This window comes from Syngnathoides biaculeatus, chromosome 12 (assembly GCF_019802595.1).
Source record: "Syngnathoides biaculeatus isolate LvHL_M chromosome 12, ASM1980259v1, whole genome shotgun sequence".
Taxonomy (NCBI): Eukaryota; Metazoa; Chordata; class Actinopteri; order Syngnathiformes; family Syngnathidae; genus Syngnathoides; species Syngnathoides biaculeatus.
In genome coordinates, this window is record NC_084651.1 from 7,174,438 (window position 1) to 7,197,962 (window position 23,525).

A 23,525-nucleotide genomic window follows, 5' to 3' on the forward strand; every position below is an offset into this window, starting at 1 on the left:
GGTTGTGATTGTTCTTCTCTGTTTTGGTTGCCATAGTGAGTCGTCAAAGTTTTACAGAAGTTCACCGGTGACACTTATTGTAGTAATAGTTTGATCAAGTTTGATTTAGATGGGAGAAAAACATCTTTACAAATTTAAGAAGTTTCTTTTGGCTTGTCATGTTAAGGGTCGGCACAGCGTGATATCTCAGATGAACGCTCATATTTGTTTGGCACAGTTTTTACACCGGATGCCCTTCCTGACGCAACCCCTCTTGGGGAGTAGAGCCCCCAGTGAGATACGAACTCACACCCCTGGTTTACCAAACCAATGCTCTAATCACTGAGCTATGGGGCCTCTTATATACCGTATTTTCCAGACTACAAGTTGCTCCAAAGTACAAGTCGCAACACCCATGAAATCCATAAAACGAAGATAAAAACATATATAAGTCAAACTTTGGGGGAAATTTATCTGATAAAATCCAACACCAAGAACAGACATGTCACTTAAAATTTAAATATTTTAAAATAAAAATAGAATAGAGGCAACAACAGGATGAACGGTATACTTACGTTACGTGACACAACTGAGAACGTGCCTAGTATGTTAAGATAACATTAAGAGTTATTCCGATAACTATAGCATAAATAACATACAAAGAAGTTTACCAAAACCATCCCTGTCATTCCAAATGTCCGGTAACTAAAATCCAATGAAATCTTCATCCTCGGTGTCACTTCTAAACAAGTACGCCCAATCCAGTAGACGACGCACCCCTTCCTCTTCTACGTCGCTTACGTCAGACTCATTGTCGGTTATAGTTACAACTAGCCTATTCCAGCCTTTCTGAATCCCGACAGGATGGTTTTGGTTGTCACGGAAGCCCATACTTTGTTGAGCCATCCAATCACTTCAAGGAAAGTTGCCCGGCTGATTCACCCGGAAGCTGTGCTCTTCATCCGTCATCAGGTACACGGGCCTAGATTGCCCTCTTATGGTTGTCAGTGTGAAAATAACAGATATGTGACTCCAAATAATGGATGGATTGATGTAACAATGTGTTAATAATTTCACGTACAAGTCGCTCTGGAGAATAAGTTGCACCCCCGGCCAAACTATGAAAAAAAAACTGCAACTTATAGTCCGGAAAATATGGTATCTGTGGCAACTGAATTCCCCTGTATTTCTTTCATCCACTCATGTAAAGCTCACTCCTAAGTAAAATTTTCAACCAAGCGATGCCTCGTAATTTGAAAACGTTTTTTGACTTGTACGTCAAGGTAAATTGTACTTTGATGCTGCTCCCTTATGTTCTTGAAGCTCATCCTCACTCTACGAGAAAAGAGCTCACGTGGAACTCCAAATGTTGGGTAACTGATGGTGATTTCCTGTGGCCTCCACTTTGGAATAATGGTGCTAATAGTTGTCTCCACCAAGGCACACCGATCTGCCACATGGGCACGAGTCAGAGATACTAATTTCACACAATAAAATGCATACGTAATGTTTTGGGCACAACTGAGAGTATAATCCAATGAAGTTAAGAAATAAACATGGGTGGATGCAACTTATTTTTAATTTTTCCGGGTGCGATTGCCACAAAGAAAGTGACATCTTGGCACATCCCATTTTTGTCACCTCTTTGTGCTCACTCAGCAGTGAGAAGTGCAGCCGGACCTTTTAAAGGCTGATTTTGAAACACATCATTGATTAAATGACAAGTAAAAATGATCTGGGCTACATTGTTTGACCACTTCTGAAGATGGAGTTAGCATTCTGGGGCCAATGTTCCCCCCCGCCTGTCGATACTACGGGTGACGGTCTGAGCCCTCAATGGTATGTCTTGACCTCGCTAGGAACCATCTTTATGACCTCCACCTCACGGCTTGTGAGTGGGGTGGCTGTGAGTTCATTCTGAATGGATGGTCCACCCTGCGGACTTTCAACCAAATAATGACTCCCACTTGCATGCCTACAAAAAGACCCACTTGTGCCCAAAACCATTCTTTTTGATGCTCTTATTTTGATTCCATGACAACCGCTACCAGTGTGTTCTGCATATTTTATTCTGGGGACGCTGAAGTGAACAAGTTAATATCTAAAAACAGGAATAACATTACATTATGGGTGCTAACCGTCAAATGTATTGTGGTAAATGTACCACATTTAGGTAACTATTACATTCATATTTTCCTAAAAAGGTTGGTCAAATTCAGAATTATATGTGAAATTCTCTTAAGTACTTTATTAGTCTATTATGGTGCACAGCGCAGGTATCAAACTCAAGGCCCCGGGGGCAACATCTGGCCCGCCTCATCATTTAATGGGGACCTCAAAATTAAATTGTGTGTGTGGATTTCGTTTCTTGCTAAAATAACAAAACTGGAAATGATCTTTTGCTAACATTACATTGCAAAATAAATTAAATAATAGTTTAAAAAAAAAAGCAATGTTTTACTGGCTTCAGATTTCAAAGCAAGTTTGCCATCAATTTGTCGTGTAGGTGTAATAATATGAGGTCATAGATTATTTACGTGATGGGTTCACAGTCGTAGCGGCCCTGCGAGGGAAACCATAAATACAATGTGGCCCTTGACAAAAATGAGTTTGGTGTATAGTATTTGTTTTGTTCACTGGCTGCAGCCACTGATAAAAGTCTTGACACCAGACACTTTCAGCACAAGTATGGAGTTGGTCGAGATAATTGTCGATTGACACGACACCTTCGTCAGAGCTTCACGGGTCCCCAAATGAGCGTCTATTCATCTGCTTGCCCAAATCAGAGCTCGGGCAAAGAGCCACATTATCTTAGCTGGCCTTTTCTAATGCCCTCCCCAGCCACTGTCTATTATGAGCCAAGAGCCGCTTGTCTGCTCTCTTGCCCGGCGTATACAAATCTGACTGGAATTACCACTCGATTTGACTAAGCCAAATTGAATCTGGAACGATCTAGTGGTAGATTTGTTCCCATTTAGTGATGAAACGTCCCGTCAGCTTAGCTGTAATCCGACATGATGTAACGCAGAGGAGCTCCGACATCCTTTTGCAAAGCCAGACAAGAAATGGAGTGTGATGTTACTTTATTTAGTTGGTAATACGGGTTATCGGGAGCGTACATGGAAGTGAATGGTCCAACCGTATGAGGAAGGTGAGAAATTAATGGTTACAACAGCCGTTGTTTATGTCTTTTGAAAAATGCGGTTGGGGTTGCTTAGAAATCTGAATTTCAAGCGTTGCACTCATGGCTTGGCTTGTGCGGGAACTGCATTTCTTTACGACATGACCCATCAAACGAGAGCATTCGTTAAATCACAGACCTTAGCCAAGGCCTAACATTAATGCCAAATAGTCGTTTCTTTGCCTCGCAGCTATAAGGCCGAGTACTCCGGGCTTCTTTATATATTCATGCACGAGCGCAACCCACGCGCTCGGTTTCGAAAATGTAGTTCTTCTCCGAGTCAGAGGTGTCGCTACGGCTGATATTGGCTAGGACGCCACAGGGTGGGGTTTCCTCAGCACATTTTGGTCATTTCCGGCAGCTGTTTCGACTTTCCATAACAAGGAACAAAGCAACAACAACAGTGACCGTCGAAGTGTGTGTGCTTGAACAAATGGACCTAAACGACCAGATGATATATTTAATTATGCAGCAAAATCAATCGAGAAGGAGGTGGCGTAGGTGGTGTGCGGAGCCCGGAGGATCAGCGAGTATGTCATTGCAGCATGTGAATAAACGGGCCAATCTCGAGAATTGACCTTTTTTTTTTTTTTTTTTTTTTTTTTTTTTTTTTTTACGTGTGCACGGCAGGCTATGCACAAGCTACTCAAAGGTGCTGCTTTACAGATTTTAGCATTTTAGACCAACTTTGTAACTCACTTGTTATTACTAGTAATGTAGCTTTATGCTGCATGGAAAATCTAGATGAGATTGAGCAGTCAGTGCGATCAGTAGCAAAGGAGAGGAAAGTGTCATTGAGAAACTGATATGACCCGTCGACACTGGAGCACGGGCTCACGACATTTCTTCCTCTATCTGGCTATGGTTTCTCCATTATGGCGAGCCGCTTCATTAAGTAAGCATGGCTCGGGGCTTCTGGTTCGTACCCTGCCCTCTCCCATGACCCCCTGCTTGCCAGTCTCTCTCTCACACAAACACACACACACTTAAAGACACAAGGCATTTTCAGTCACACAAAAGCCCCTCGCTGGCCTTGCCCATTACTCGTCAGTCAGTCCTAATCAGCCGAAGTAATCATACACCGATCAACAAGAACATTCCTGTTCTTTACTCCCTACAAGGCTAGTACGGTTTTTCTTTTGCTGCGCAAGGTTCAGTTGTCCTCTACTGACTTTCTGGGGATAATTAAAGCCAATGAGACTCTAACGTGTGCTTGTAAGTGTACAATACACTCTAGCACGTTCCGGTAATTGTCTAGCATGTCTAGTTACTGTCTAGCATAGAGGTCTCTATCTGGGTTCAGGCCATGAAGTTCCACACTGACCCACACTAATAGCTAAATACAAAAAAAGGCTATGATTCGAGCCGGTAAATGTCCAACACGTTCAGGTGGCTCTCTAACATGTTCCAGTAAATGTCTAGCACTCGCTGCCTACTTTCTAGGACACTCGGGTCACTGTATAACACATTTTAGTAACTATCTTACACATTTTGGTAGCTGCCTAACACATCTGGGCAACTGTCTTCCACATTCCGGTAAATTTCTAACCACACTCCTGTAACTGCTCAGCAACTGTTTCCAGTGGCACAATAGCGATAACCCCTGCACGTAATCACCACATTCTCCAACTCTTGCACCCCCCCCCCAAAAAAGAAAAAAAATCACTCGTTGGCGTAGTCCATTACTCAATGTCAGTCCTAATTAGCCTAAGTAATCACACACCGATCAACATTCCCATTCTTTACTCCAAACAAGAAGCCTAACACGGGCCTTCTATTCCTGTGAGAGGCCCAGTTGTGCTCCACTGACTTTCCGGGATAAATGGAGCTAATGGGAATCATATGCCGGGAGTTGGTTTAGGCCTTGCCAAACTAAAACATCTTGAGGGTAGTCATGGGGTTGCTGTAGATGATGGAAAGTAACACAAGCTGGTATGAGGTCTGCGTGTAGAATACCCAATAGCGCCGAGGCATGTTGCAATAGTGTGGCAACCTCCATTAAACATGTAAGCATGTTACACAGGCAAGCCTGCAAAAGCCATTAGCCTGGTGTGTGTCGCTTCCCGAAAGCGGTCGGTTGGACAGCTGCCAAGCGTGCTCTCGAATTGGCCGGTCAGCTAATGAGGGTGGGGAAACCCCGGTCCGAAGTCGACGCAGCTACGCTTGCCATCTGGTGAAAGGATGAAGGAAGGATACCTAAAAGTGTTTATTTCATCAAATTCATTTATAAAATGTTACTCACGGTAGCTGGAAGGAGCGCCGTACTGGCTGGCAATGACACGATGGTTTCCCTCCCACCCCTGATATCCGGAACAATCAGTGTTACAGCCATAACGAGTTAGCCTTCAGTGATTTGATTAAATTTGACCTTTTCCCAAGCAAAGATGCATAACTTTTACCATATCGCTACTGAAAGGCAGTGAAATGTGTTGCTTTCTTCTTCCACGTAACAAATTATATTATTTTTTTTAGTGTATCTTTGCAATTTTAGCCTAATTTGTGGAACATAGATGACCATTCGAAACAGGATAAAAAAACATGTGGCAAATCCAACCTGTATTCATTCAACCAAGTCACAATGAATGAATTAATGAATGAAACATGGTGAAATAGCTAAATGGCACATAATGTCCCATCTCTAACGGGTTAACTCCTTGTACAGATCCTGTCGACGGCATGCAGCCACAATGTGTGCATAAAACAACCACACTTCCACATAACCTCCTTCCCCCACATCTTTAGCCGTGCCGCCTTTACCCGGGATTAGCCAAATGATTCCGCCATGTTTGCTTCTCCCCTATGTTTTGGCTGAAGAAACAGATTTAGCGCACGTCAGCTTTTTAGCTTGAGAAACTACTCATTTGGCTCCTAAAAACAGTGTTTTAATGAATGGAAAAATCTGGATGCGTGTTGTGGAAAAGGATGAGGCACTTGTGGCTGTAGGCCTCGTCAAAACATCACATGATGTTAGAAGATTAGCATTCATTGCTGCAGTTGGAGACCTCCGGGGGGAATAGAAGAGGCCATGCCAGCCCCCTAGAATAACTCGTTGTTTTATTTTCCTTGACTTTGTCACCTGTCCACATGACAACAAACAATATAGTACACAGTTTTACTGCCAGACTAGACATGCAATTAGGCTTCCCATTGCCTTGGAAATAAAAGCAAAGCTCCTTCATAAAATCTCATGAAATCACCCAGCCTGTTTTGTCAAAAAACATTGCCAGCAAAACAGCAGACAACATGGAGCGCTTCAGTTATTTTGTTGCTTCAGTCACATGCTAACATTTATTGATTCGGCCAAGTAGGAAATGTGTTTGTTTGTTTGTACGCTTTGGAAAACTTAAACCAATGTCCGCCAAGGAAATGAGACATTAAAATTGTGTGCGTTTTGTGTTATTCTTTAACGAACTGTTGCGAGATGTCTTGCGTGAGGTTCATTTGTTTAGAATGACAACTACGAGACTGGAGCGGACCAGCATTAAGCACAACCTATAAAACCTTTTTACTCATGTGTGCTATTTATATGACTCAGCTTCACACAGCTCTCCTCACTATTACTTGTTTTCCATTGGTGAAGCTAAGTACAGATTTCCAAAGGTCACAACATTTGAGGTTTCGAGGTCATGTATGCCAATGAACAAGTGTAATGCCCACTCACTAACCACCGTACTTACTGTTTTTCATCAGATGGCATTATAGTTATGGCCTAAATGTGTTTTTACTATAATTGACTTTACAACTGTGTTACCGTGTTTCAGTGTCAGTCCTAAGATCTTAAAACGGAACACCATAATAAACACGGGCGACAAGGTACCATTTGCTGTAAGCCCACACACTGTGATATGGGTGACATAAACCAATGCTGTTCGCAGAGAAAATGGTACGTACATGCCAAAAATAAAAACAGATTAACATTGGCCTGCCCTGTTTCTTTGGAAGCACCAGCACTAATAAACTCCACAGTCTCAACTTTGCTGCACTTTGCCCTCAGTCTGTATCCATCCACACTTTCTCTATAGTGCTCATCCAGTCTATGGTGGAGTTTGCTTGAGAATTGTTATTCTGTGCAATTCAATGTTCTACTGTTCTGTAGCTGCTCAGCTAAAGGGAAGCAATTTAGCTTCCACCTTAAACGCAGTCGAGATTAGAGACCGCCACAAATTATAAAAGGATGTCAGCATTTAGGTGTTTGTACTGTCTTTCCTAACAGAGAGTGTCTCAAGTGCCAAGTGTGTCCTACCTCCTCTTCGCCTTAGATGGGAGGTGCCAGCTAACTGACTGCCCACCTCGGACCCTCACCCAAGATGGCTGCCTCTGTCCTCCTGCTCCTCCTTCTCTTCCTTCGCCCAGTGAGACTTGTGCAGAGTGCTGCGTTGCCATGGTGATCATTTTCTCCAAAAGTCTGGAAAAGAAGAAGGGTGTCAATGATGTAAGACCCAAGAGCAGCGAACGACGGCCGGTAAGATACGAGTGTCGCAGCATTTTGCTTCGCTCTCCGTGACACAACCTCCATCGTGTAGAAAGCAGATGTTCAAAACGCCCGCATTTGTTATTAAAGTTCGACCCGCTGAACAATAGACTGTTTTCCACCACAGAAAACGTTTGGTCTTTTTTTTTTGTTTATTCTTATTGTTGTGGGAATGATAACCTCAGTGTGAGTCTGTAATTGTCTGACACATTTTCCATTTTGGCCCTCGTGTGCAAAAAGAAGCCACACACCCTGTTGCAGTTTAGTGGTGTGTGTAAGCGAGAGATAGATCACAAGACAGGCGTGTCCAGGCAGACCTTCCTCTATGCACGGCACTATCTCTACGAAACTGGCAATACTGGACTTACATGAATTAATAGTAGCCTAAATAAAATAACTTTTTGTGAATGTGAATTTGTCTGTGTGTGATATTAAATAATATAATACTGATTAAATGAATAAATCCTACTGACACCTCATAATTAATTAATTAATAAATATTCATAATATTCATTATGATGAGCTTTTTAGGGCTTTCACTCGCGAATCTTTTTAAAATCGATGATCCTATATATGTCAGCTACTTGAGTCAATGCCACCCCACTTACCTTTATTAAAATATTTGTTACTACTGACATGGTACTTAGTGTTTGGTAAAAACTACAGAATTTGAGACAGAACTCTGCCTTTGCTAAACAGTTAGCGTTATTAGCATTAGCACACGAGCAATTACCATTTGAGGTAAAAAAAAAAAAAACAACAAAAACACTAACTACCATTCATCTCCCTCTTCTTACATCATGTTACATGTACATTAAACATTTAACAGCATCTTAAAAATCACTTACAGACACTCTAGTTTTTGGCAACACTTTTGCTTTGGCCCAGTAGTGTGTCCATCTGCAACAAATGTCTGTGCAGTAAACAACGACAGTGGTCAGATTGTTCTGGCTGGTGCAAATTGGTTCCGGCCGGTACAAATATGCTTTTATTGAGACTTCTGATTGCCTCGAGGCAGAAATGTTTGCGTTGACCAATTTTTGTGATTGACTTAGCCGATTTGGGCAAATCTTGTTTTGTGACTTTATCATCTTAATTATAAATATTACACAAGGACAAGCTTCAAGGCATGAGCAAGTGCCTGAGAAGGTTTTTTCCACGTATCCCAAAAAACGTGCAAATTAGGTCAAGTAAAGACTCAATATTGTGCATAAGTGTGAATGTGAGTAGGAATGGTTGTTTGTCCTGCCTTGAGATCAAATGGCGACCAATCCAATGTGTACCATGCTCCAAAATCTGCCAGAATAGGCTCCAGCTCACCCATGACCGGATAAGGTGCACTTTCGAAAATTGATATTTTATTATCATTAGCGTGTGACAAGAAAACGACCCAGCAGCACTGATTTTATGGTCCAATATAACATTTCCATAGCAACTACAGCTTTGTGGTTTGTTTCAGTTTTACGGGGCGCCGCCTTGGAATGCAGCGTAAAATGATCTATTCATAGCCTCTGTAATGCTATACAATTTCCTACTAAATTTACACATACTTTACAATTGACTGTGACTTCATGTAGCACTATAGCCACACAGGGGTTAAATGAACAAATGCAAATTTTGATTTCTGTGAATATTTATGGCCTCTTTTCAGCGTGAGCCCCACACCATGAGCAGAGGGACGACCCTCTTCTCTTGCGGAACTGCTGGTGAGTTCCCTTGTTTGCATGAACTTTAGCCATTAACGTCTTCGTGTCTTTGAAGTTGCACAAAAAGTTCAGATTTCAAACGGAGTGATCAGACAATATATGCAATATATGCAGTCCGAACATGTGGGCTTTTTCTTTGGCTAGAAGAGAAGTGAGCAGACCCACATTCAAAGACTGCAACATCCCCTCTCTACCTCTCAGGTTGTGTTATGAGAATTGAGGTGGACTGTTTACTGTGTGTAAATTCTTTTTACACTTATTTGGCATTTCGGAATGTTTAAAAAAAAAATGTTACAATTTTACAGGCAAGGTTTTTGGAATGGTACAATTTTACTCAGAGGGTGTCTGGACTCGCATTCAAAGAGCAGCATCATTACACGCACCAAGGCGTGTTTCCAGAGTTTAAGTGGCGTCTTGGTTTACTGGGGTCACTTTTTTTTTTTTTTTAACCAATGTACGATCATTAAGAATACAGTATTTTTTTTAAAAATGAGATGCATTCATAACCTTTGCACCAGCTCTTAAAATTAAGAATGAATATATTAAATATCAATAGAGGTTAACTTGTTGTTACATCTTTATGACAGTTAATGTTAGAGTATTACTTACAGGGTGTCTTGACACATTGTAAGACTGCATGGCAGGTTATCAGAGTGAAGGTAGATTATTTTTACGTTTTACAATGGTTAACATCTACGTTTTACAATGGTTAACATCTTTTTAAACATGCATGAATGTCAACAATATTGAAGTTCTACATTAATTATGAGGTGTCTGGATTTTCCACAATGAAGGCTCATTTTCTTTAAAAATAAACTAAAACATAATTCTTGAAGCCACAGTTCAAAAGTCTTAAAATGCACAGTACGTATTGCAGAATGACTTTTAAAATTCTTTAACATGTATTTAAAATATCCATTTTCTTTGCCGCTTATCCTCACAAGGAGTGCTGGAGCCAATCCCAGCTGTCAACGGGCAGGAGGCGGGGTACAGCCTGAACTGGTTGCCAGCCAGTATTTAAAATATTAAAAAATATATATTACTATAATATGCATTGTATATCATCAAGGCCTATTGGTTATATTTAGTGATGTGGCCTTAAAAAAAAAAAAAAGAGCATTAAAAGTGTCACATTTGTCTTCCTTAAAACCTGCTAAAGAATAACCAGCCATTCAGTGGCTTTTTTTCAAAAGTCTCTGTTATTTCCTGTTGAAAAAAAAATATATAGTTTTCAACCCTGTTTCAAGCGTCCCAGAACAGATCGTGTTCCACCTCAAAGGTTTCACTGTATTTAACGGTCACTTCCTCTTCCGAGTTTCTCGTGACCAGCGGGCACCTGCCTCTACGTTATATTTGCACGTTACTTTTGGTTAACGACAATACACTTCCGTCATAACAAAACCTCCCTATGTTCTCTTCTTCTTCTTCTTTTTAGATGTTGACATTTAAAGGAGTGTGGTGAGGGCTTTTGGTTGCATGCCTCACTCATTCAGGCGTCACAAGACATTTTTTAAGTTTCCTTTTTTTTTTAGTTGTTTTCGTGACATTCCTATCAGGTCATTGCTGCATTTAAATTGTCTGCAAAAAAGAAACAATTTCCATGCCATTGTTGGAGAACGTGATCCAAAATGGAATGGATTAGAGAGAGAAAAGCTCTTGTCTGGCTAACCAACTAAAAACAACAGCTTGAAACTATAGACTGTTTTTTCAAAGTTTTTACATGTACTATGTTTTACAAGTAGTACCCCCAGCATGTCCAACATGGTTGCACATGCTAGGTGTAAGTGTTCATCAGAAATGAGACAAAGTATATTTACTACTGTAACATTAGCCACGATTTGAACATCAACACTGCGCTTATTGGGGAAAAAAACCTACCGTAATTCCCGGCCTACAGAGCGCACCTGTTTATTAGCCTCACCCTGTACATTTGTTAGAAAAAAAAGCACAAATAAGCCGCATCGCCGCATAAACTGCAGGGTTGAAAGCGTGTGGAAAAAAATTGCGGATTATAGGCCGGAAATTATGGTACTTAATTAATAAATTCAATGAAAATGTAATCCATCCATCCATTCTGTTTGCCGCTTATCCTGACAAGGGTCACGGGTAGTGCTGGAGCCTATCCCAGCTGTCAACGGGCAGGAGGCGTGGCACTCTCTAAACTGGTTGCCAGCCAATCGCAGGGTACATTGAGACAAATAGCCGCACTCACAATCACACCTATGGGCAATTTAGAGTGTCCAATTAATGTTCCATGTTTTGGGGAGGTGGGAGGTAACCGAAGTGCCCAGAGAAAACCCACGGAGGCACGGGGAGAACATGCAAACTCCACACAGGCGGGGCCGGGATCGAACCCGGGTCCTCAGAACTGTGAGGCCAACGCTTTACCAGCTGTCCCACCGTGCTGCCATGAAAATGTAATGCACATACAATTTAAACAAAATAAGGACCCAAATACAGGTTTCAAAACAAACACCTCTTCAAATATGTACATATGTACATGGACTGTACCATCAAGTTAAATACATCTGAAATGTACTCAGGCAGCTATTCTTCCACATACCACTAAAAGTGAGCCTGTGTACTTTGCAAAGCACTACACTACTATAGACGATGAATCATTCCACTCACTGAACCGTGTCGGCCTAAATGCTTGTTTAGTAAGTGTGACGTGTTGTACTCGCTGATTCTTATCATGAAAAGCTTTCTGGGATCAGAGATCCCATGAGTTCAGATAAAAACTGTTATTAAAGGTCAGTTCTTGAATTGTTTCCTTAAACATTGTTGCTTTTGGGCTAAATTAAAACCTTGTATGTCAGGACCATCAGAAACAGAGGACACCGTTCACTGTTTTTACAGAAAAAATGTTTTTGATGAGAGCCATTTATTCCTCTCTGAGTTTCTTTCTGGGAGGCCAACGGTTCATTATGGGTTGCCTCTGACTGACGGTGTACAGGATGCTACCTGCTTAATTGCTTTCAGTCTGTGGTCAGCATGTTTCTGCTTGAAATCTGAACTAAAGGAGGAGGAGCCGTGGTGTGATTCACTGGAGATCGGCGCAAGGTTTACCCCGTCTCTCGCCCAAAGTCAAATGGAATAGGCTACAGCTCACTTATGACGCTATCGAGGACAAATGCTATAGAAAATGGATGGGAAGATGTTCAGATGTGCGCTTGAAAGCTAATTGAGTTGATCATTTTTGACAGATAAACTGATTCAAAATGGTCCTTATGGTCATTTGTCTACAAGATTGTTGTGTTTTTGAAGCATGACAATTCAATCAAATAATCAACAATAGAACAAATTGATTTAGGAAGATAAAATTGAGTGCGGTACCTGGCTGCAGCCAGCAGTGGCGCTGTTGATCCAGTTTCAACAAGTTTGTTGATGAAAGAAGTCCAACATACTAAGGTCGACATCCATCCGACAGACTTGCTGTATAGTACAGCAAGCATGGAAACAGGAGTAGAGAACATTCAGATGGAGAATCTTCCATGCACCCCTCGTCTTGTATGAATATGCCATGTAATTTATCTTTTCCAACCGTATACTTAGAGTTTATGTTTTTCATGTTTTCAGAGGCAGACAGATGGCTGAACCCAGGGCGAAGTTTCCGGTCAGGTGCCTGTCTGGAGAGCCTGTGGGATGCGATGCCCGAGGCAGGTGCCCACCCCTGGGCCAAGGAGTCGGGCCCTGCTACAGCCATCACCAGCCTGATCAGAGATCTCAGCCTGGGCGACGCCGCGTTGACCACAGCCCCCCCATCTGCCCCCGCCACCACAAGCTGTCAAGCTCCCGCAGCGCCCCCCAGCAAACGCCAGTGTCGCTCTTTATCCTTCTCCGATGAAATGGGCGCCTTTCGTTCGTCGTGGCGGCCTCAGGGCTCGAGAGTGTGGACGGCTGTGGAGAAGCGAAGGTGCTACAGCGGCGGGAGTGTCCGTGCCGGTGGGGGGCTCTCTGGTGTTCATTGCCCCACCATGCAGCGTAGCTCCAGCTTCAGTTTTCCTTCTTGCACCAGCATCCCCACAGACGGACCTTTGGATCTGCCCTTCTTCAATCAGCGACTTCCAGCTCGCCCTCACTTCACTGCCTCTCCCGTGTCCCCCACCTCTCCTTCCTCAAAAGTCCCTCAGTCCTACCGTGGCCACTTCCTGCGACCTCTCTCCCTCTCCCACGAGCAGATCAGCCTGCCCGAACTCCAGAGGGAAGAGGCTTCGGAGGACAGCTCCCCGGATTCCACCCCGGAACTGGGCCGGCGGACTGGCCAGAGGGGCGAGGGGAAAGGGTGCCTGTCCCGGAGCAGGTCACAGCCCTGCGTGCTGAACGACAAAAAGATCGGGATGAAGCGGCGGAGACCCGAGGACGCACAGGAGCAGAGACCCTCTCTGGACCTGGCAAAGATGACTCAGGTGAGCTGGAATTGGCTGACATGCACAGACAAAAACGCGCTAAGGCAAACATTTGCCGAGGTCTCATGTTGAAACTATTTAAGCAGCAGCCTGGATTTATATGACATTGTTTCAGTGACAGGGTCAAGGTTTGTTCTGCATGCTCACCCTGTGTTTGCCTAGGCTTTCTGTGGGTACTCTGGCTTCCTGTGAAATCCCAAAACATCCATGTTGGGTTCATTGAAGTCACTAAATCAAGCATTTCCAAACTTTTTCCACTAGGACCACATGCAGAAAAATAGAAGGAAGAGCTGCTAAAACCAATTCAATATGCTCTAGTTCAGCATGTGCTAAGACGGTAAACATTTATTCATTCATTCATTCATCTTCCTTTCCACTTATATTGCAGGTAAAAAAAACACGAAAAAAATTCCATTTGGTGTTATCAGTAACGTCACAAAAAAGGAAGATGATGTTATTGTGACTTTCAACTTGTCCCATCAGGGGTCACCGCAGCAAGTAACTCACAGGATTCTTTTTGGAACTGGCAGTTACTGGGTTTTGAGGTCCTGGCTAGAACTTGAATTCACGGCATCTGGATTGAAGTCAACAGCGTGTAGCACTTTTCTACTGATACAAAATAAAAAAAAAAATGCCTGATATCTTGTTACATGTTAAGTAACACAAGTTTTTCTGATGAATCAAGTTCTCAGGTGTTGCCCTCATATTATTTTTTGATTTGCATTACATTTTGGCGACGACAATGGAACTTCACTTTGCATCAGTGCCTAACTCGTTCCTCGCTGCTGGTATGAATCTTAAGGCGAGTGGTGATCAGAATAGCCGAAGCTAGCAAGGCTAACCATCTTATTTTCCAAGTCTCAGAACAGCAGAGAGGTAAGAATACCGTGGCCTAGTTAATTTCGGTGCACCGCAGAGTGTTTTAGGTCGGCGACAGTAGCAGACACAGGAGTTGAACGTCCTCTGTAAATTGACCGATTGCAAGATGAGGTAGCAAAAACACGACACTAGCCATTGATTACTCAACTTCACGTGTTAAACGCTGATGCCTAGTAGTCGGAGAATGGGATCAACGCACTAGCCTAGCGTCTTCTGAACATGTAGGGTGAAGGGGTGTGGGGGGGTTGCCTTGCTCATGAACACCTTGACAATAGACAGACTAACTAATATGCAGGCTAACATTAAAAATCTATTAGGCTGAATTTTCACAGCAACTCTTTACAACTAAACGAACTGATGTCTTTGTGTGTCTGAGAGAGGGAGTGGTGCTTACTCACGAAACATGCCTCATGTTCAGTCATGCTACCCAACGCCACACTCGAAAAAGAACCAGGCCCGGGTTAACATTTCAGCCAGTCTGTTGAGTAAGTCCAAAAAGTTTGGCCCCCCTCAACGTCCATTTGCTTATTCACCGATCTGGCTTTTATTACACAGCCACAGCAGATGTTTTGGAGTTACGAGGGTGGTCACGACATGAATTACACTTATATCTCAAGTCACCGCTACAGTAACCTACAATAATCCGCTTCTCTGGTGAGTTTGAAGTGTTTATATAGAATATTGATTCTGAGTGATAGTGCTGGTATTCAGACTGAAAGGACCAAGTACTGAATGCATGACCCACCAAATGTAGCAAAGCAATCCCAAAAATCAGATGTTTTCAAGAAGTCCCTCCGACTGGAATACTGTGCGTTCTCTGGTCCGCTAATAGAAAGTGGCATCATCTTATTCCGACACCCTCCCTTTTCCCTTTTTTTTTTTTCTTTCCAAAGATTTGTGTCACCCGAAGGACCGAGCAAGCGAGCGAGAGTTGGACGAACGGTGTTTCCTCTAATCGTGCCAGCTGCTGGGTGGGGAACAAGGCCAGCCCCGACGACACATGCGGCTGTCACGTTGACGTTACCTCGGCTAACAGGAATGCTCCTGCGTCACATGCTAGGCCTGCGCTTTCATAGATGTCTCGGGGATTAGCAGACGGATACGTTGGCTGTGTTCACGTTTGAAAGGAGGCGGGTTCGGTTAAGTTTCTGGCGTCAACTTTTTTTTTTGCCTCTTTTTTTTTTTTAATGAATATTTGTATTTGAATTTTGAGTAAAGAAGTGAAGAAATGGGACCTAGCAGGTTGGAACAGCTGGTGGAAGGTCTCTGGTGTATTATGTGACAGATGAGTCTCCACTAGGATGGAGGGCAAAGTCTATAAAACAGTGGTGAGGCCGGCCATGATGTACGGATTAGAGATGGTGGCACGGAAGAAACAACAGGAAGCAGAACTGGAGGTGGCAGAAATGAAGATGCTGAGGTTCTTGCTTGGAGTGAGCAGGTTGGATAGGATTAACAATGAGCTCATTAAAAGAACAGCCCAAATGGGATGTTTTGGAGACAAGGTTCGAGAGAGCAGACTTCGATAGTTTGGACATATTCAGAGGTGAGAGAGTGAGTATATTGGCAGAAGGGTGCTGAGGATGGAGCTGCCAGGCAAACGAGGGAGAGGAATGACCAAAGAGAAGGTTGATGGATGTTGTGAGGGAAGACATGAGGAGAGTGGGTGTTAGAGAGGAAGATGCACGAGATAGGCTGAGATGGAAAAAGATGACACGCTGTGGCAACCCCTAATGGGACAAGCCGAAAGGCAAAGAGGAAGAAGAAGAAGCCAAAGTTAATATAAATTGGACCGGCTTTTTCAAGTGGGCCATTTTTAACGATTATCCCTTATCACCTGTACACTTGTTGAATACACTGTAGTTATATTTAACTTTTAAGTACAGTGCATTTGCATTTGAACTTTCAGAAGTGTTTCCAAGCATTTATTTAGGTGCTCTTTTTTATTTTTTAGATTTTATGTTGTGTTCGTTTAAAATGATTATAAAGTTACACTGGCATATATTACTAATACTACTACATACTTAAAATATTTGAATAATTATTTTTAATTGCTTCTTGTTTTTGGGCCATCTTTGGTAGTTCCCACCATCTTTGTGTCAGTTTTTTTTCAAAGGAAGCTCAGCATGCAAACGGACTTTGACTCGGTTAGATGAACAGCAGCCCGAGACTTCCACAATACATTGAGGTTCACTTGTAGATTAACAAGACACTTACCTGTTTTACTGCCAACCTTTTTTTTTTTTTTAAACTACCTCCGTACACCGTCATGAACTTGTCCTGGATTTTATAGGTGTGTTGATGTAAAATGAAATGCTACAAAGGCGTAATAAGGGTACACTGTGGGAAAGAAATAATAAAAGTCTAAACATGATGAAGGCAGCACGGTGGGGAAACCAGTTAGAGCGTTGGGCTCACAGTTCATAGGACCGGGGTTCAAATCCCGGCCCCACCTGTGTTGAGTTTGCATGTTCTCCCCATACCTGCGTGGGGTTTTTTCCGGGCACTCCGGTTTCCTTCCACATCTCAAAAACGTGCAAAATTAAACGGACACTCTAAATTGCCCCTAGGTGTGATTTTGGGTGCGACTGTTTTCTGTCTCCATGTACCCTGCAATTGGCTGGAAACCAGTTTAGTGTGTACCATGCCTCTTGCCCGATGACAGCTGGGATAGGCTCCAGCACTCCCACAACCCTTGTGAGAATAAGTGGCTCAGAAAATGGATCGGTTATATAACAAAAGTGTAATATGTGAGTTATTTGTGTAATTTTCTCACTAACGTTTAGATAATTAAACGCGCACAGGCACTAGGACCCCACGGCTCCCTCAGTGCACATAGCTCAAAGTCATCCGCCTGCTGTTTTTGCGGGCCTCCGACGTCTGTGTTTGTGATTTATTTATACTTATACTTACATTACGTCAGCCTCAAAATATTATGACTTCATTATTACAACTTGATCCTAACATTGCAATCAGAATAAAATATTCTTGTAACATAACTTTTTTTCTGCTTAAATTGAACTTTTATTGTCATAGCATTACAAAATAAAACCCATAAGAGCAAAAGAGAAACTGTTTGGAAAAGGGCCTGTATTCTAAAGGGAGGGGGAAAAAAAATCTGAGGACATTTTTAACGAGCCACAATCATATAAGCTTAAAATTTTGCAATGTGAAAGAGGTTGAGATGCACGTTTGGCGCTGCAGAAGTTTGTGAATTTGTGTGTGTGTGTTGTTTGGGGTCCACACATAACTCCGTAGTCTCCAGTGTGTGGTGTCAGCGGAACACGTCGTAACGTGGCCTTCAGCTTCCTGCATCGCGTCAATAACGATGGCTGTGAATTCTTGGGGTGCATGACATGCTAGTCAGCGATCAGTCACCATCGCGGGTATTTACGCATGACCCGCCTCCCGCCAAACCACCCCCAAATAAATTCCTTGAATAATCTGCCAAACTGTCCGCTGTGTTGTTTGCATGCCTGGCAGTTTCCCTTCCACCTTGGCCGGCCGCTGTGTTTTTTTCGCCCCTCTCGAGCGGCAGTGGGAAGCCGTCAGACTGAGTCCGAGCTTTATCACCAAATTCGAGGCCGCTTGCCGAATGAAAAGTCGACGCAGCATTTGCGGAAGGTGGGGCCTGCAGGGCGTGATTTGCTGCCATGTTCGAGTGATTTAAGAGTGGACGTGAGTGAAAAGGGCCTGCTATCTTTGGCTTGTTAACAAAAAGCTTATGGAAGGGGGGAATGGGGTGATCTTGTTTTCCACGAAGGTGGCAAAGGACAAATTTGTCTACTTGAAGCTCCTCAACTCAGTTGAAGAATTCCTTGGCACCAAGATGCCACCAAACAAACCAAAACTGATATTTGTTTGGGCCTGAGCACCAAAATAGCACTCATTTTCAAGGAAGAATAGAAGATGGGTTCGTAAAAATATCTGCGACTAGATAAATTTCCAAATGCTTACTTCTTGCATTTTTTTGTAATTGTTTTTTAGACTGTACAGTTCACGCAGTCCCTTTCTGTTTACTAAAAATAACACAATTAAAACCCAGACAGAAGCTGCTTTCAGCCACATCTCTTACACAGACACTCACATACACACTCAGCCATCTCACACACACCCCACGAGACCCTCCCTTTGAAAGGTACACACACTACACTTACTGGACTATTTTCTGTACAATATACAAATTTTTTTGCGGTCAACAATGCTTATGATGTTTAAAAAGTGTTTAAAACATGTGGGAAAGGTAATACAATGCGTATATAAAACGTTTTTTTTTTTTTTAAGTTCTAACTCCAGCTCTGTTAATACTGGTCACCCCCCCACACCCCGCCGTGGCCATTCCTGACATGACACACATGACGAGCATAGCTGAGCAGCAACGTGGGATGGCAAAGGCGACATGACGTGGCTCGCCGTGTAAACGGGTTATCTCGCGTTAAATAACAGCCCGTGCTCCATGTACTAAACAAAACAAAACTATGTACGCTTATCTGCATCGCGTCCTCGGTACAGCGCAGATGAATGATTGATGCGGAGGTGTGCGGCTGTGTCGTCTGCTCATCAGGAATGAGTTCAAGATTCCTTCCCCGCATGTCTTTTCCTTCTACACTCTGTCTGCTTGTGCTTTTCCTCACACAGTGCTGCTTACTGACCTCATTTCGATACACTTATCCATTTTGGTGTTTTCAAATGGCCTCCCTTCCTTTTTTCTTTGCACTTTCACTGAAGGAGACGGTTGGCATCATGCTTAACACGTTTGTTTTAGTGCCCTGATATTATTTTATTATGGGAGTATTGAAGCATAGAACACACCAGCACAGTAGTAAGTAGCTCCTTTCAAAGCCACAATGAATATATGTTGAAGTCCTGTCCAACTGTGATGTGGGGTGCAAAACCTGAACCAGCTCAAAACTGTGCTGAACATCATTTAGCGCTAGACCTCAATCTGGAACATTAGTGATCTGGAGCCAATCATGGTGAAGGGCTCTGTCCACCCTGGATTGGCCGCCGGCCCATCACAGGGCCCATATAGACGTATAAATATTGTATTTGTTGCATTCATTTAGCTGTGCTTGCCCTAAAAATGTTTATTAAAATGTAATTATTCACTTTATTCACTATTATTCACTGAATAATTTTTAAATTGATTTATTGTAAATAAAAATACAAACTGGTCAAATAAGCAATTAATTGTATTTATCATTTAATCATGCTTTAATCATGTTTTATTTAATTTAATAATTTAATACATGTTAAATGAGAAAAATTGCAGTTGATTATGAATTATTTTACATCCACTTTTTTGTTAACCTCATTGACAAATGACATCTACCCATTTTTAAAAAAACAAAAAACCTGACAATTCAAATGTGCTGAAACTGCGCTTTGCCAAAACCTCGTTTACCATCTTGTAAGTGACTCGAGCTCGTGAAACCTGACATAATGATCGCCTGCATGTGTTTTTAAGTGCTTCTATGGGTGTAGTCCGTTTGCGGGTGGTATGAAAAGCTGGGCACACTACAGAAATGTAACCCCAGCAGACCCTCCCAAATCCCTGGCAGTCCCCAGAGGGTTTTATGGAAAGCACATTGTGACACCCCCCCCTCCCCCAGCCCCCTCCTCTGCTGGGATAATTAGTAGTCAAGCAATACTACGGGGACTAAACAGAGAGGGTGTACAAATCCCACTTTTTCCCCCATTCTGGTGGCAGACAGTAAAGGCCTCCCACTACTCTTTTTATCACCTGAAGTATTTGCTTTTGTTTCTCAGACCACTAGCGGGAGACTCCCGGTTCATGGCAACAGGGAAGTTGTCGGTCCTCAATTTAAAAAAAAAAAAAAAAAAAAAAAAAAAAAAAAAAAAGACCATAATCCATTCACCTCCATGCCTCCAAACATTTGCTACTCCACAGATTATTAATCTCTTCCCTGCACTGCATTCCACATGGCTACTTCTTTATCTGACAACATTAGAACTTTATTAATCTCAGATTTTTTCTCAATGGAGAGAGTTACGGGTTGTTTTGCAAAAAAAAGTTCACCTTATTCTTGCAAAACCTTTAGGTGACTAAAAACTATGCTATTGATTGTTTGTCACAAATTGCTTTCTCGTCTTGCAACTCCTCCTCTCTACCCCTCTTGCAAGTGCAATGAATATCAATTTTAGTCCAGCAACAACGTCACGCATGATTCGAAGAAGTTATATCAGAAAATGTGACATTTACAGTATCTTGAAGAAGTTAACTCTCACTCACTTATATTCAATTCTGCACAAATGTAAATGACTGGGGCATATCATGTACAGTAAATCACTTCCTTTCAGTTCCACTTGCAAGCTTAATACATTCAAGTCCCCCAACCACATCATGTGACGTAAATCGCATTATGTAACTTTTGATTTGTGACTGCGAAAGTCTAATTCAAATATTCATCACTGTAATCTTTATTATGATGTTAAGATGTTTTTGCCCTTTTCGCAGTGCTGAATGTTTGCTTTGGTTCTGTATAAAGAGGAGCTCAGTGTTCACGAGTATTAGGTTGACTCGGGATAAGACTCGTTGGCCGCTTGAATGTTTTCAAGGTCAATTGTTTGAATGATAGCAAAGTCCGGTTAGCGAGCAGTCTTGACAAAGCAAAAAATGGCACACAGTTTGCAGTTTTCTGTGTAGAATGGCCACAGCTCTGTACGTCTGGTTGCATGTGTAAATGAATCTTTCAAGGAAACACAAGATGCATTGTTTGGCATGTGAAAGAGAAAAAAAAAGTGACAGGAAAACCTCAAAATAAAAATTCCCCCCAATAAAACAAAGCTACCAAGATCAATTGATATCTTAACTGCAGTTGACTGTTCATCTTTTTTCATTTTGTTTCTTTTACGTGGTGCCCACAGAGGTTAAAACAAAAATTACGATCTTATTTTCCCAAAATGAGGACTAGAAAGAACAGAGATCTGATATTAAAAGTTGGCAGTAAAATTCAGAAAAAGAAAAGTTACTGAAGTACAGTAAAAATTATGCATTCATCTTCCATTCCTCATTAGGGTCGGGGTGTGCTTGAGCCAATCCCGGCTATCTTTTGACGAGAGGTGTAGTACACCCTAAACTGGTTGTCAGCCAATCCCAGGGCACTTACAAACAACCAACCATTCGCAGTCATATTCACACCTGCGAGAAAATTAGTCTTCAATGAATCATGTTTTTGGGATGTGGGAGGAAACCGGAGTGCCCAGAGAAAACTACGGGGAGAACATGCAAACTCCACAAAGGCGAGACTGGTTGTGAAACCGTATCCTCAGAGCTGTGAAGCTCATCAGTTGTCAACCTTCCCCATATTTCAATATATTAAGTAAAAATCAAGAAAATGTAGATTTTCATTAATATCATTCTTTTTGTTTTGTATTTTTTTCTTTATAGCAACTCCAGACTTTCCAGAGCTTGAGTTGCCCCGGATTTTCCTTCAACGACAGCTGCCGTTCCAGCTTCCCCCCATCAAGCCAGCGTCAAACGGAATTCACCGTTGTTTCTGAGCTAGGACTGGAACCCCGGCAGGAGGTGACGGGAGACGGCGAGGATTCGTCCGACGAGGAACTGGATAGCGACTCGGCCTGTAGCGTGGGCTCCAGATCTGGTTCACCACGGGGTGAAGTCGCCCTCTGGAAGGGTGACCGTGAAGCAACCAGGGACATTTTCCAGCTTGGGGGAGAGCTGGACCTCGAGCAGATCGAGAGGAATTGAAGCGAATCTTCAGCAGCGAACGGAAGGGTTATGAAACGTCTCTACTCATTTGAAAGGGAAAGACGTTGGACTGTTAAAAGACGTGGAGGACACATTTGCCTTGAAAACTGGGACTGTTTTAAACTCTAGTTGTTTTTAATTGCTCTGGAGCGTGAACGTGAGGGGGTTAGTAGTCTTAAAAAAATAAAAATAAAAAAATTCAGATCAGCCACAGTCTTCCCACCTGGTGACCTGTCCGACCTTAGCTTAGCTTGGCATCTCTTTCCTATAACTCAAAGTGGATGCAGGGACGACTATGTATACTACGACACACAACTCTGACTTTGCTGAATGTAGGCTCAATAAGCTTTAAGATATGGTCTGTTTACATGGACACTCCTAATTTGATTAGAAATATTATGGATCTGATTCATAGCACAAACTTCTGACAAATGGAAGTTTTGGTGATAGGAATGAAGCAAGAGTTTCTTAAACTTGGTTCTTGCTGTCCATGTAAACATATCCATTCACTTGCAAATTGTATATTTGAATTAAACTCTTAAATAATTAGTTGTGATATCAATGTTTATTTTTCTATTTCATTTTTTTTTTTTTTAAATGGAGCAGTGTAAATGCAGAGTGAGAGCACAAAGCGGGAGGTTCTTGGACATGGAAATAAATCTCCATTTGCCACCAATTGTCTCATTTTATTTCCTCGGTTAAATGATAGAGCGTGTGGAACATGCAGAGTCAAGAGTGTCTCGCAAGTTGGAAATGAGGAAAAAATACGAGCTTGACAAGCAAGCGTCAACATGACTGACAGAATGAACGATAACATGATCTGAAAAAAAGTTTCCATCGACAAAACCTAAGCGATAATCTACAAAAACATAACTGCAGGTTGTAAAGTGCATGCCGGACCTCTTAACTTGCATTTTATTCCCAGCTGTCGGAGTAGTTTTAGTCAGTACAGCGAAAATGTCACATCCACAAATTTGCTGATTTAATTGATAAGAGTCGTTCGTTAGTCATGACAAAAAAAAAATATTTGCTGTTTTTGTGATCAGGCCAAAGCCATGTCTAATATAATTAAAGCATTGCCTTGGGGCCATCTTGAAGCATTGTACTGCCAAGGATACTTGTTAAAGTTATGGGAGTAGCATCTTTAATCAGGTCAGAGCCTCATTTG

At 42.3% G+C, this 23,525-nt stretch overlaps 1 protein-coding gene across 3 annotated transcripts in view; it reads left to right on the top strand.

Moving 5' to 3' along the window:
* LOC133509870 (protein FAM53B-like) overlaps positions 1 to 23,024 on the top strand; it is a 34,915-nt gene extending 11,891 nt beyond the window's left edge. The window contains exons 2-5 of one of the 3 annotated variants that reach the window (XM_061837290.1): positions 7,374 to 7,622; positions 9,283 to 9,337; positions 12,917 to 13,746; positions 22,037 to 23,024. In XM_061837290.1, coding sequence (XP_061693274.1) covers positions 7,542 to 7,622; positions 9,283 to 9,337; positions 12,917 to 13,746; positions 22,037 to 22,357 — 1,287 coding nt within the window. In that variant the 5' untranslated portion in view covers positions 7,374 to 7,541 and the 3' untranslated portion in view covers positions 22,358 to 23,024. The remainder of the gene's footprint in view (positions 1 to 7,373; positions 7,623 to 9,282; positions 9,338 to 12,916; positions 13,747 to 22,036) is intronic. The other 2 variants (XM_061837291.1, XM_061837292.1) reach the window with 2 other exon arrangements.
* The last annotated feature ends 501 nt before the right edge of the window (positions 23,025 to 23,525 follow it).